Genomic DNA, 15,019 nt, shown 5'->3' with positions numbered 1-15,019 from the left:
GGAGCTGAATAAGTCTACAAGCTTCAGCGTCCTTTTCCGATCTTGTGCAGAGGCCCCTCCTTACCAGAGGGTGCTGCAGCCAGCCAGAATGCTCTCCGCGGTACAGCTGGAGAAACTCGCTAGTCTTTGGTGACGTACCAAATCTCAAACTCATGCAATATCGCTGCTTGTCGTGTCTTCATAGTTGTATCGTTACGTTGGGTCCAACATGAAGACGTTGACACCCACGATCTTGCAACTGCCGGCCCTTTCCACCGCTAACCCCCTTGAGGACTGGTGTGCGTTCCCCTTCCTGTAAGGGGGCAATCACCCCCTGTTACTCCCACATCTCCGTAAACCTTCCCTCCGCCCCCTCTCTCCCCCCCCCCGCAGTCCATGCACCTCTCCCTATGTCTGCAAGCCTCCCACAACCCCAGGTTAGCTGCCTTTCTGCTGGCTCCTGGAACCCTGTCCCCTGCCACTTCGCTGTGCCCTCTGAGAGACGGGTCTCTCCGCACCGCACTGTGAGGGCCTTTGGTCCTGCTGCTAGCCGGAGGGCGCTACCCTGTGGTCTGGTTTCCTGTACGGGTGTCTTGCTGACCCAGCGGGGGTTACACAGCACTGTATCCCCGCAGAAGCGAGTCTGACCCTGCCCGTTGTGATCCACCCTCTCCTCTGTCGTACAAGGGCATTTTCTCGGGGCCACCTGCATTGAGGTTGGCCTTGTTGCAGGGGTCTTGCAGCTCGGAAGTCATAGAAACTGGCCCTTTGGCCCATCTAGTCCATGCCTGACTGTTACCCTGCCTAGTCGCATCATAGTTCACTGTCCTCTTGTCCACATACATATCCGGACTTCTCTTAAACGCTGCAATTGATCCTACAGCCTCCACTTCTGCCCACACTCTCACCTTTTGAGTGAGGAAGGTTCCCCTCAAACATTTTTACTTTTCGCCCTTAACCCCTGTCTGTGGCCCAGTGGTGGTTGTTTGGTCCCTTGTGTGGGCCGTGCTGGAGTGAGGGGGCGCTCTGGGCTGCTGTATCGTTCTGTCCCGGCCTATATCTTTCCCCTCCCCGCCCAGGACTCACTGCGCAGCCGGGGTGGGGAAGAGGAGCCTCCGCTCTGAGGAGGGGAGGGAAGGGAGGTGTGGTGTTTGGCTGGACATTCTCACCCCTTCACTGCACCTTGGCCACACAGAGAGTGACTGGTGATGAGCTCCCCGACACACACACACACACACAAAACCACACACACACACACACACACACACACACACACACACACACACACACAAAACCACACACACACAAAACCACACACACACACACACACAAAACCACACACACACACTGTAGTGCAACCATTGTTAGTCTGCGAGACAGCGGGTTCCATTCCTGTCGCTGTCTGTAAGGAGTTTGTACGTTCTCCTCCCTCGTTGCAAAGCTGCTGGCTCAGTATGCTGATTGGTCACAATTGGGCAGTGCAGGCCCCTTCTTTTTGAGCCCATCACCACAACTGAGGATTGGGCCACTGGCAGCAGCTCACCGGGGACCTCTGCACAGGGCCAAAGGTTTCTCTTTCACCACGTGACTTCACACGTCACCTCGGCTTACTGACCCTGAGACTGCTGTGAGCATTGCTGCTGGGCTAGCCATGAAATCTGTACTCTCTGCCTTATTGCTGTGCCTGTAGTGGGAGCTCGGGGATGAGGGGGGTTTGTGGAGGTTGTGGTTTCAGAATAATGCGTCTGAACTGGGAGGCTGGCAGTGAGAGGTGGTGTGAGTGTGAACGGTTCTGGAGGTATCTCTGCCCATAGATTACGGTCAGATTTTCTGTGCTGTGAGCTCCCCCCGGGTGTCTGTGCCTGAGCTGTGGTGTTTAGGGGTGAAACTGAGACCAGCATTATCGTGCCGAACGGCAACACAGCTTCCAGGAAGTGTGGTGGGCTCCTAGTTCAACTCTTCTAGAGATTCGATGTTTTTCATTACAACGGCTGGGTCAGAGCTCCAGTGGCCAGTATCCCATGCAAGTGACGCATCAGAAGCCCACGACCTTTGACCAGCCGTGGTGGGTTGTAACACAGTTCATTTTTGAGTGAGTGACTCTTAACAGTTCTCAGAGTTTTTCCACCAATGAGGACTGATGCTTTTTTCCCCCAGGGTAGAAATATCAAATACCAGAGGATGTGCATTGAAGGTGAGAGGGGTGGGTTTAAAGGGGGATGTGAGGGGGTAAGTTTTTTTACTCGGAGTGGTGGATGACTGGAATGTGCTGTCTGGTATAGCTTTTAAGGGATGTTTAGATACGCACGTAATCAGTGTTTGCCTGTGAAACATTCCCTAACCAAAAGCTGTGGATGAAGCAGGAGGTTCAATGTCTGCTGAGGACTAGGTCTGAGGTCTGTGGCATTTAAGTCTGCTGACCCAGGTCTGTACAAGAAAGCCAGGTATGACTTGCCGAGGGCTGTTTCCAGTGCAAAGGAACAATTCCAAGCGAGGTTGGAGATGACATCAGATGCATGTCAACTCTAGCAGGGTTTGCAGGACATCACGTCCGGCAAAGCGAAACCCAATAGCATGAATGCTGATGATGCTTCTCTACCAGATGAGCTCAGTGCCTACTATACTGGCTTTGAAAGGGACATTAACTACAGCTCTGAAGATTCCTGCAGCATCTGGTGACACTGTGGTTTCTGTATTGGAAGCCGTATGTAAGGACGGTGAACCTTTGCAAGGCGGCAGGCCCTGGTGGAGTATCTGGTAAGGCTCTGAAAACTTGTACCAACCAACTGGTGGGAGTACTCAAAAACGTTTCCAACTTCTCACTGCTACGGTTGGAAGTTCCTTTCTGCTTTAAAAGGGGCAATAATTGTACAGTGTCCACTGAGCTGCTTTAATGACTATCGCCCGGTAGCACTCGCTTTGAGAACTCTAAGGCTTTGAGAGGTTGGTCACGGCTAGAATGAACTCCTGCCCCAGCAGGGACTTGGGCCCACTGCAATTTGCCTACCATTACAATAGGTCTACAGCCTTAGATTGTCTACACAGTCTCCATACACCTAGACAATAGTCATAGTCATACTTTATTGATCCTAGGAGAAATTGGTTTTTGTTACGGTTGCACCATAAATAATAGTAATAAAGCCATAAATAGTTAAATAGTAATATGTAAATTATGCCAGTAAATTATGAAATAAGTCCAGGACCAGCCTATTAGCTCAGGGTGTCTGACCCTCCAAGGGAGGAGTTGTAAAGTTTGATGGCCACAGGCAGGAATGATTTCCTATGACGCTCTGTGTTGCATCTCGGTGGAATGAGTCTCTGGCTGAATGTACTCCTGTGCCCACCCAGTACATTATGTAGTGCATGGGAGACATTGTCCAAGATGGCATGCAACTTGGACAGCATCCTCTTTTCAGACACCACCGTCAGAGAGTCCAGTTCCATCCCCACAACATCACTGGCCTTACGAATGAGTTTGTTGATTCTGTTGGTGTCTGCTACCCTCAGCCTGCTGCCCCAGCACACAACAGCAAACATGATAGCACTGGCCACCACAGACTCATAGAACATCCTCAGCATTGTCCGGCAGATGTTAAAGGACCTCAGTCTCCTCAGGAAATAGAGACGGCTCTGACCCTTCTTGTAGACAGCCTCAGTGTTCCTTGACCAGTCCAGTTTATTGTCAATTCGTATCCCCAGGTATTTGTAATCCACCATGTCGACACTGACCCCCCCTGGATGGAAACAGGGGTCACTGGTACCTTAGATCTCCTCAGGTCTACCACCAGCTCCTTAGTCTTTTTCACATTAAGCTGCAGATAATTCTGCTTACACCATGTGACAAAGTTTCCTGCTGTAGCCCTGTACTCAGCCTCATCTCCCTTGCTGATGCATCCAACTATGGCAGAGTTATCAGAAAACTTCTGAAGATGACAAGACTCTGTGCAGTAGTTGAAGTCCGAGGTGTAAATGGTGAAGAGAAAGGGAGACAAGACAGTCCCCTGTGGAGCCCCAGTGCTGCTGATCACTCTGTCGGACACACAGTGTTGCAAGCACACGTACTGTGGTCTGCCAGTCAGGTAATCAAGAATCCATGACACCAGGAAAGCATCCACCTGCATCGCTGTCAGCTTCTCCCCCAGCAGAGCAGGGCGGATGGTGTTGAACACACTGGAGAAGTCAAAAAACATGACCCTCACAGTGCTCGCTGGCTTGTCCAGGTGGGCGTAGACACGGTTCAGCAGGTAGACAATGGCATCCTCAACTCCTAGTCGGGGCTGGTAGGCGAACTGGAGGGGATCTAAGTGTGGCCGGACCATAGGCCGGAGCAGATCCAGGTGCAAACACCGGTGACAGAATGTTGTTCATTGACCATAGCTCAGCGTTTAACACCATCATTCCCACAGTCCTGATCCATCAGCTACAGAACCTGGGCCTCTGTACCCCCCTTTACAATTGGATCCTCAGCTTCCTAACTGGAAGACCACAGACTGTGTGGATTGGTGATAATATCTCCTCCTCGCTGATGATCAACACTGGCGCACCTCAGGGGTGTGTGCTTAGCCCGCTGCTCTACTCTCTCTGTACCCCATGACTGTGTGGTGATAGCTCAAGTATCATCTATAGATTTGCTGATGATGCACCATTGTTGGTAGAATCTCAGATGGAAATGAGAGGGCGTACAGGGGTGAGTTAAACCAGCTAGTTGACTGGTGTCGCAGCAACAACCTGGCGCTCAGTGTCAGTAAGATGAAAGAGCTGATTGTGGACTTCAGGAAGGGTAAGACGAGGGAACGTGAACCAATCCTCACAGAGGGATCAGAAGAGGAGACAGTGAGCAGTTTCAAGTTCTTGGGTGTCAAGATCTCTGTGGATCTAACATGGTCCCAACATATCACTGCAGCTATAGAGAGGGCAGAGGGCGGCTATATTTCATTAGGAGTTTGAAGAGATTTGGTTTGTCACCTAAGACACTTGAAAACTTCTGTAGATGTACTGTAGAGAGCATTCTGACGGGCTACTGCGCAGGACCGAAGAAAGCTACAGAAAGTTGTAAAATTAGTCAGCTCCATCTTGGATATTACCCACATAGTGTCCAAGACATCTTCAACGATCGGTCCCTTAGAAAGGCAAGTCCATTATTGGGGACCCCATCCCCCAGGACATGCCCTCCTCTCACTGTTACATTGTACAGGAGCCTGAGGCCATCCGATTCTCAAGTGGACATTGAACCTATGAACACTAACTCATTTTTTAAAAAAATATTATTTCTCTTGCACTATTTTAATTTATACTTGCTGTAATAGATTTATTAATTTTTCTTTTCATATTATCATGTATTACATTGTCCCACTGCTGCTAATTTAACAAATTTCATGACACATGCCGGTGACAATGAACCTGATTCTGATTCTCAATGTGAGGAAGATGGAGGGATATTGACATTGTAGGAGGGATTAGTTTTTGGGGTTTATGTGATTTGCCTTTTAGCTGGTTTGGCACAGCACAGTGAGCCAAAGGGCCTGTTCTGGTGCTCGCTATGTCGTCCCAGCTTATATAAATCTACTTCATGATCCATCTCACCCCTGCCTGTTTCCCGCTTCTGTCCGTTCCTGTGGTTGAACAGCGTGGATCAGCCCCTGCCCCAAGGCCCAGAGTGCAGTGTTCACCAACATGTCATCAAACTAGTTCTATTCTGGCAGCAGCTCAGTGCAAGACTTAAAAATCACTAAGTTACAATAAGAAATATTTTAAAAACATTAGTGCAGAAAGAGAACAAAGTAGGTAAGACTAGTGCACAGGACTAAAAGAAGCTACAGAAAGTTGTAAAATTAGTCAGCTTTATCTTGGGTACAACCCCCCCCCCATAGTATCCAAGACAGTAGTCGTTCAGAAGTCTGATGGCAGAGTGGCAGAGGGGAAGAAGCTGTTCCTGAATCAACCCTGTGTCTCCTCCCCGATGAGAGAATGAGAAGAGGGGATGTCTGGGTGGTGAGGGTCCAGAATCACCTTTTGAAGATCTCCTCGATAGTGGACCCCAAGACCTCCTTGTTCCTCTGCACTGCTAAGAATCCTGTCATTAACCCTGAATTTCTGCCTCCAAATTCGAATCACTTCACACTTTTCTGGGTTGAACTCATCGGCCACCTCAGCCCAGCTCTGCATCCTGTCAATGTCCCGTTGTAATCTACGTCAACCTTCCACACTGTCCATGATGCCACCAACCTTCGTGTCATCTGCAAACTTACTAACCCACCCTTCCACTTCCTCGCTTCCTCATCCAGGTCATTTATGAAAATCACAAAGAGCGGGGTCCCTGAGCAGATCCCTGTGGACCATCACTGGTCTGTGATCTCCAGGCAGAATACACTCCATCTACAACCACCCTCTGCCTTCTACGGGCAAGGACATTCTGAATCCACACAGACAAGTTTTTCTGAATGCCATACCTACTGAATTAGCCTACCATGCGAAACCTTATCAAATGCCTTACTAAAAACCATATCCACTTCTCTATCTTCTTCACAGTCCTTTGTCACATCAAAGGAGGTAGTCATGGAGGGATTGTCTACTGAGTCTCTGTGGGTGGAAGTTAGAAACAGGAAGGGGTCAATAATTTTACTGGGTGTTATTTATAGACCACCCAATAGTAACAGGGACATAGGGAGACAGATTCTGGAACGATGCAATAATGACAGGGTTGTGATTGTGAGAGATTGATTGGCATCTCCCTAGAGCAAGGGGTTTAGATGGAGTGGAGTTTGTTAGGTGTGTTCAGGAAGGTTTCCTGACACAATATGTAAATAAGCCAACAAGGGGAGAGGCTGTACTTGATCTGGTATTGGGAAATGAACCTGGTCAGGTGTCAGATCTCTCAGTGGGAGAGCAATTTGGAGCTAGTGTCTCCAGTTCTGTCTCCTTTACCATAGCATTGGAGAAGGATGGAAACAGACAAGTTAGGAAAGCATTTAATTGGAGTAAGGGGAAATATGAGGCTATCAGGCAGGAACTTGGAAGCAGATGTTCTCAAGGAAATGTACTGCAGAAATGTGGCAGATGTTCAGGGAATATTTGCGTGGCATTCTGTGTAGGTACATTCCAATGAGACGGAAAGGATTGTAGGGTGCAGGAACCATGGTGTACAAAAGCTGTTGAAAATCTAGTCAAGAAAAGCTTACGAAAGGTTTAAAAAAACTAGGTAATGATAGAGATCTAGAAGATTATAAGACTAGCAGGAAGAAGCTTAAGAAGGAAATTAGGAGAACCAGAAGGGGCCATGAGAAGGCCTTGGAGAGCAGAATTAAAGAAAACCCCAAGGCATTCGACAAGTATGTGAAAAGCAAGAGGAAAAGACGCAAGAGAATAGGACCAATCAAGTGTGACAGTGGAAAAGTGTGTATGGAACTGCTGGAGATAGCTGAGATACTTAACAAATACTTTGCTTCAGTATTCACTGTGGAAAAGGATCCTGGTGATTGTAGGGATGACTTACAGCGGATTGAAAAGCTTGAGCATATAGTCATGCAATCTTACACACGGGCGGCTGACTAGCAAGGTCCACGATGAAGGTCTCTTTACAAAGCATTCTCCCCTGTTGTCCTGTAGGGGTGTGCCTTATTCTGATTGTCGAAAGCCGCTTCCATTGTGATTGGTTGGTTTAGGAGATGCAGCTGCTTTTCCCATTGGATAGCTGTCTGGTGTCCGGTTTCAAATATCCTGGGTATAAAGAATAGCATGTAGAAGGGTCTTGCTCTCTGCTGCCTTTGTTGAAGACATGACCATTGGGAGGTATGCTCCGTGCTTCCTTCTAGCGAAGTGTGTTGAAAGCCTTGTGCTGTCTGTAACTTGGGGAACATGAATGTTTGGTTGAATTGTTACTGTTTGTAAATAAATTATTAATATACCCATTCAAAGTCAATGCATTTCCTGTCTCACTTGCCAGTCCCATGAACCTGATTGAACATTACACCTGTACACTGTGGGCCTGGGGTGGAAGGTCTTCGCAGACACAACAAAGATCTTTCAGTTGGGTGACTGACTGGCCAACTAGCTGTGCTTTCCGCGGCCGGGAGGAGTCCATATCCTATGCGTAGACGGAGTGGGAGAGGCTGCTGCCCTTTTTTTTGAGAATGTGAAGGGGTTGCTCCTAGTTCTTGGTGCCCCTCATCCCCACGCTCCTGATCAGTACAGGGTGGGTGTTTGGGAGATCAGCTTGCTCCGGGGGCCTGGCCAAGATGGCCGTTCGGGGGCTTGGCCTGCCCTCCGGGAATACGTCCATGTCTGGAGAAGGGGCACGCTGTGTCCCACGGGTCCAGTGGGGGATTTTCGGGAACGGTGGCTCAGGATGTTGAAGATGGTGATAACCGTAATTTTTGAAACTGCAAGTAATGTGTTTACTGAGGTCTTGTACATCGCTGTGATATTGTAATAATTTGAATAAACTTTATATATAAAACAGAAAGTACTGCCCCCCGAACCTCTGGGAATGTGGGGGAGGTGGGAGGTCCCAGAACGGTGGTACTGAGCGGGTCAGTGAGGTGTGCAGAGGTGGGACTGAGCAATCAATCCTCACCCACCCCACTGACCTGTGTGCGTCTGCGAAGGGTGGAAGGGGCGGTAACGATCAGTGGGCCTGGCCCTCTGACCCGTGTGTGTCTGTGATGGGAGGGAGGGGAGTGAGGGGGCGGTAACGATCAGTGGGCCTGGCCCTCTGACCCGTGTGTGTCTGTGATGGGAGGGAGGGGAGTGAGGGGACGGTAACGATCAGTGGGCCTGGCCCTCTGACCCGTGTGTGTCTGATGGGAGGGAGGGGAGTGAGGGGGCAGTAACGATCAGTGGGCCTGGCCCTCTGACCCGTGTGTGTCTGTGATGGGAGTGAGGGGACGGTAACGATCAGTGGGCCTGGCCCTCTGACCCGTGTGTGTCTGTGATGGGAGTGAGGGGACGGTAACGATCAGTGGGCCTGGCCCTCTGACCCGTGTGTGTCTGTGATGGGAGGGAGGGGAGTGAAGGGACGGTAACGATCAGTGGGCCTGGCCCTCTGACCTGTGTGTGTCTGTGATGGGAGGGAGGGGAGTGAAGGGACGGTAACGATCAGTGGGCCTGGCCCTCTGACCCGTGTGTGTCTGTGATGGGAGTGAGGGGACGGTAACGATCAGTGGGCCTGGCCCTCTGACCCGTGTGTGTCTGTGATGGGAGGGAGGGGAGTGAAGGGACGGTAACGATCAGTGGGCCTGGCCCTCTGACCCGTGTGTGTCTGATGGGAGGGAGGGGAGTGAGGGGACGGTAACGATCAGTGGGCCTGGCCCTCTGACCCGTGTGTGTCTGTGATGGGAGGGAGGGGAGTGAAGGGACGGTAACGATCAGTGGGCCTGGCCCTCTGACCCGTGTGTGTCTGATGGGAGGGAGGGGAGTGAGGGGGCAGTAACGATCAGTGGGCCTGGCCCTCTTGCTGACCCATGTGTGTGTCCGCAGCAGGAGCACTGGTTCGAGAAGGCCTTGAGCGAGAAGAAAGGCTTCGTCATCAAACGGATGAAGGAGGACGGAGCCTGTCTCTTCCGGGCGGTCGGTGAGTTTGTGCTGAGAGCGCCCACCCCAGTCGGAGCCTGCTGAACCGACAACAGCGCCAACTGCCGCAGATTCACTCCTTCCACCCTCCGCTCCTACGCTGCCCTCTGCCATCAGCTCAGTCTCTGCTCCTGTGGCCAAACAGGCGGGGGGCCGGGGGCCGACCCCTGGAGCGGAGTGTATAGTACCACCAACACACTGTGGAATTTGTTGTTTTGTGGCAGCAACGTAGTGCAGAACACAAAAAAATTGCTGTGACCTGCAATAAGAAATATTTTTAAAAAGTTAGTGCAAAAAGAGCAGAAGTGTGAGGCAGTGTTCCTGGATCGTTCAGAAATCTGATGTCTGAGGGGAAGAAGCTGTTGCTGACTTGTGAGTCTCTCTCTAAAGGGTCCTGCACCTACTCCCTGATGGTGGCAGGGCGTGTACGAGTGTGGAACATTAGTGGTGATGAGTGCCGGTTTCTCCTTTTGAAGATTTACTCGATGGTGGGAAGGCTGTTGCCCGTGACAGAGCGGGCTGAGTTTGCAATCCTTTGCAGCTTTTACCCAATCCTCTACTTTAGTCCCTGGTTCGTTTGTCGCTCTCCGAGCCGCTGGTTTCCCCGCCCCTCGGCTGAGGGGAGGGCTGTGTGTCCCCCGGGAGCTGTGGCAGGCCGCAGCCAGCCCGGGATCGACCCGAGCTCCCGCTTCCCACTGTCCTGGGGGCGTGCGTCCCCTCACCCCGCAGGCCACCACCGTGGAGAATCCTCTGCCTAACCTGCGCTACCACCCAGTGGGTGAGTGACCTCCCACCACCTATCTCAATGTGAGGGACCCTCCATGAGTTCTGCGAAGGCCCAATGGGGTCGGTGGGGGGGTGGGGTCTGCTCTATGCCACCATCTCACTGATGAAGATCCTGAAACCCCTGGGGTCTGCATCAGTTCTAAGGGCGGCTGCTATGAGACACAGAAGCAGGTACCAGCCATCTGACCCATCAAGTCTGCTCTGCTCTTCAGTCCGATCATCATTGACTGTTCCACCGACCCACGTTTTCCCCAGGACCCTGAATTCCCCTGCTGTGCAGTCATCCATCGAACTGTGTTGTAAATCTACTTAATGAGGTCACCTCTGGGCAGAAAATTCCACCGATTCACTTGTGACCCCTCCCCTGGTCAAGGTCGATGTCTCCTAGCTGTCTACGTGATGCGCGGGCCTGGGCAGCACGATATGGAGAGCAAGCTGCTGCCCGTACAGCAGGCTCCCCCCCTCCACCCAGCTGATGAATCCAAAGGAACGGCAGAGACCGATACGGTTTGGCACCAGAGGTGTGGCAGGAGTTGCCAGTCAGCGTTGAACTCTATGAAGGACTGCCTTTGGGACTCCAGCTCTGGGTTTTTTTCCTCAGGGGTTTACTCCTGAAGCCCTCCCCATGAGTGGGTACAGCAGTAAGGCAGCGGAGGTTTGAGATCGGTTTTCCTACCCGTGGGTGAGGCGACGAGGCCCATCTTTCTGAAGAGACTGGCTTTAAGATGCCAGTAACCCGCCGCTGCCCCTTCTCCTGTCAGCCGAAACAATTTCCACTGGGCTTAGTAACTAAGCCACGTGTGGCAGCTGGGAGCTGGAGTTGGTTGTTCTCCACGTGACCATGTGGGTTTCCTCTGGGTGCTCTGGTTTCCTCCCACAGTCCAAAGACGTACCGGTTGGTAAGTGAATTGGTCACTGTAAATTGTCCTGTGATGAGGCTCCGATTGAATTGGGGAATGCTGGGCAGCATGGCTGGAAGGGCCAGAGGGCCTGTCCCACACTGTGTGTCAGTGATATTAAAAGTCAGCCTTGCTCACCAGTGAAAACAACTTCCCTGCCTCCAGGTTATCCACCCCTTTCAGAATTTTTTGTTTCATTAAGATCCACTCGTATTCTTCTGAATTCCAGCAAGTATAGTCCGAGGTGACTTGACTTCTTCCCATAGCTGCCCCCTTCATCTCCAGATCCAGCCTGGAGTGTGAACGAACCCTGTGTTGCGCTGGTTCTAACAGCTGCTGTGACTTAGGACGAGCTGTTTCTCCACTCTGGGCTATGTCCCGGACAGTCCTTTTCAATGTCAGGGGGTGTCGGTGACTTCCTGTGCTCTGCAGTGTGACGTCTGTTGGTGTACAATATGATCACTCACGTTTGTCCTGAAGATTTGTTGTTTTGTGGCAGCAGTACATTGTGAAAAATACTGCAAGTTACTAAAACAAAAGAAGTTGCGCATAAGAGAGCAAAGTTAGTGAGGTCATGTTCATGGGTTTCTGGACCGTTCAGAAGTCCGATGGCGGAGGGGAAGGAACTGTTCCTGAATCACTGAACGTGGGTCTTCAGGCTCCTGTACCTCCTCCCTGATGGTTGGAACGAGAAGAGAGTGGAGGGGAAGATACTGCCTGTCCCTGAATCGCTGAGAGCGGGCGAGGGTGCTCGGTGCTGGATGCTGCATTGGGCAGCGGGTGGGGTTAGGGCTCCTCGCTGCGGATTGTGCAGTCCACAGGGAGTGCTTGTTAGAGGGGGCGGGTGTCCAGGTATTTTTTTGGGTGTGGGAGACCTCAGGCTGTCGGTTTAATGTTGTCCTACAGGGACAAATGGAGAATTCAGGAGGAATCTCCCCTGTCTAATGCAGGGCAACTTGAAAGCAGGTGGAAGGAAGGGCTGGGTAAACACAGGACAGAGGAGGGAGAAGGATGGTGTGTGGCAGGAGCCCAGTACTGGGGAGAATTGGCCTGTAAATAGGGACAGGAGAAGGCCACACAGCCCCTCCAGCCTGTTCTATAGTTCGATAAAGGCATGCCTGATGTGATTGTAAAACACCCCAACCCCCCCCACTGCCCCAGTAACTGTTCACTCCCATGCTCGCTACGATCCTGTCTCTGAAAGCATCCACACTCCAATTCCAGTGGCTGCTGGGGAACAAGGTTCCCCCTCACTGGTGTGACCCTTGTCTTTAAACCGTGACACCCCCAAGCTATCCTAAAGCCCAACAGAACATCCTGTCCACACCCACCCTTTTCCAAACCCCTTGCGTTCTGTGTTTTGTTCCAGTTCTCTCTCTCTGTTGCCTGGCATGTGACCCTGCTCTGACCAACCTGTTTATGCACTGTAGGACATGGGAGCAGAAGTAGGCCACTCGGCCCATCGAATCATCATGGCTGATTTACTATCCTTCTCAACCCCATTCTCCCTGTGACCTTTGACATGCTTACTAATCAAGAACCTGTCAACCTCCGCTTTAGATATACCCAATGACTCGCCCTCCAAAACCGTCTGTGGCAATGAATTCCACAGATTCACCATCCTCTGCCTAAAGAAATGCCAACTCATCTCTGTTCTAAAAGGCTGTCCCTCTATTCTGAGGCAGTGTACTCTGATCTTGGAATCCCCTGCCATAGGAAACATCCTCTCCACATCCACTCTTCCAGTATTTGATAGGTTTCAATGAAATTCCCTCTTTCATCTCCCCCCTCCCCTCACAATTCTACTAAATTCCAGCGAGGACAGACCTGGAGCCACCAAATGCTCCTCATACATTAACCCTTTCACTGCTGGGATCATTCTCCTGAACCTGTTCTGGACCCTCTCCAAAGCCAGCACATCCTTTCCCAGATTTGAGGCCTAAAACTGCTCAAGTATGGTTTGACCAGAGCGTTGGTTTTGGCGAAACTGCCTTCAAACCGCACACAGAGAATGGCAGAGGTTCCATAGTGTCTCTGCTGAACGTGGGTACGTTTTAAAGTGGAGGCTGACAGATTCTTGATTAGTCAAAGGTTACGGGGAGAAGGCAGGAGAATGGGGTTGAGAGGGATAGTAAATCAGTCACGATGGAATGGCGGAGCAGACTCGATGGGCTGAATAGAGTCATAGGAAAATACAGCACAGAAACAGGCCCTTTGGCCCATCTTGTCAATGCCGAAACTGCCTCGTCTCATTGACCTGCACTGGGACCATAGCCCTTGCTACCCCTCCCTCTTAAATGTTGAAATCGAGCTTGCATCCACCACTCTAGCTGGCAGCTCATTCCACACTCTCACCACTCTGAGTGAAGAAGCTGACCCTCGCGTTCCCCTTCAGACAGCCTACTCGTATCGACCTGCACCGGGACCGTAGCCGTCCGTGCCCCTGCCATCCGTGTACCTGTCCCAACTTCTCCTAAACGTTGAACTCAAGCCCGCATACACCGGTTGTGCTGGAAGATCATTCCCTACATCTTGCAACCCTCTGTGGGGAGAAGTTTCCCCTTGAGCCTTTCACCTTTCACCCTTAACCCATGCCCTCTAGTTGTAGTCCTACCCAACCTCAAAGGAGAAAGCCTGTTTGCAGTTGCCCTATCTATACCCAACATTTTTATACTGCCATCAAATCTCCCCTCAAGCTAATACGTTTCAAGGAATAAAGTCCTAGTTCATTCAATCTTTCCTTTTAACTCAGATCCTCCAGTCCTGGCAATACCCTTGTAAATTTTCTCTGTAATTCTTTCAACCTTATTTACAGCTTTCCTGTAGGTAGGTGACCAAAACTGTATATATTGCTCCAAATTAGACTGAGTGACCTGATTTGGCTCTTGTTTCTTATGGACTTGTGCCAAATTAATCTTTTTTTGTCCTTTTGTATTCATATGGGTTTCCTCCTCCACCCCGGCACCCAGCACTCTGTGAAAAGAAAATCTTGTCCTGCACACCGAAAAAAGCGCCTCTCCTTTCAACTTTAAGCACGAGATCGCAGATGCTGGAAATCCAGAGCAACGCACACAAAATGCTGGAGGAGCTCAGTGGGTCAGAAAGCATCCAGGGAGGGGAATGAACAGTTGCCGTTTTGGGCTATTTATTCCCCTCCACTGATGCCAAGTTCCCCCTGCGTTCAGTGTGTTCTGGTCCTGTCACTGCAGCCAACTCTGTACAGTGCGGCACATCTCTCACTTAAAGACTCAGGTTTATTGTGACCTATATATAGCTCGGGTACCGAAGCCTTTTACACAGTACTGTCGTCATTTTATATCTGGCACTGTGATGCTGCAAAAAAACCCCCACAAATTTCATGACATACGTGAGTGATGATGAGCCTGATTCTGATACGGGTCTCTATTGTGGACTGAGAGTGGGAAGGGGTCAGGGAGAGTGGAATCATGGTTGGAAAAAGGGGAAGGGAGCAAATAAACCAATTGTTTGGAATCAAGTGACCTTGCCTGGTGCCTCAGGGCTGGGTGTGTTTACATCCCCTGTCCCCCTGTCCCCCGCACTCGTCTCTGCCGCCTGTTCCACATCCCTCCCGTGGCAACCCATCCTCGCCGTCTCCAACATCCTTTGCTCCTGCCAGATTTACCAACTCACTCCCTGCTCCACATTGCCAATACGGTACTATGCAAAAGCTGTGGGCGCCCCCACTATAAGTGTGTGCAGAAGACATTTAACGGGACTGTGTATTGAGGGGTGTTGAGTGTAGTGGCAGCACTGCAGGGCAAGACATA

General features: G+C 50.8%; 1 protein-coding gene across 1 annotated transcript in view; it reads left to right on the top strand.

Moving 5' to 3' along the window:
• The window catches only part of otud5a (OTU deubiquitinase 5a), a 38,993-nt gene that overhangs the window by 1,920 nt on the left and 22,054 nt on the right, over positions 1–15,019 (top strand). Inside the window, 1 exon segment of the mRNA XM_063035028.1 lies at positions 9,454–9,547. Coding sequence (XP_062891098.1) covers positions 9,454–9,547 — 94 coding nt within the window.

The sequence above is a fragment of the Mobula hypostoma genome, chromosome 28, assembly GCF_963921235.1.
Source record: "Mobula hypostoma chromosome 28, sMobHyp1.1, whole genome shotgun sequence".
Classification (NCBI taxonomy): Eukaryota; Metazoa; Chordata; class Chondrichthyes; order Myliobatiformes; family Myliobatidae; genus Mobula; species Mobula hypostoma.
The sequence above is the reverse complement of the archived record's forward strand: the minus strand, read 5'-3'. Positions and strand labels throughout refer to the sequence as shown.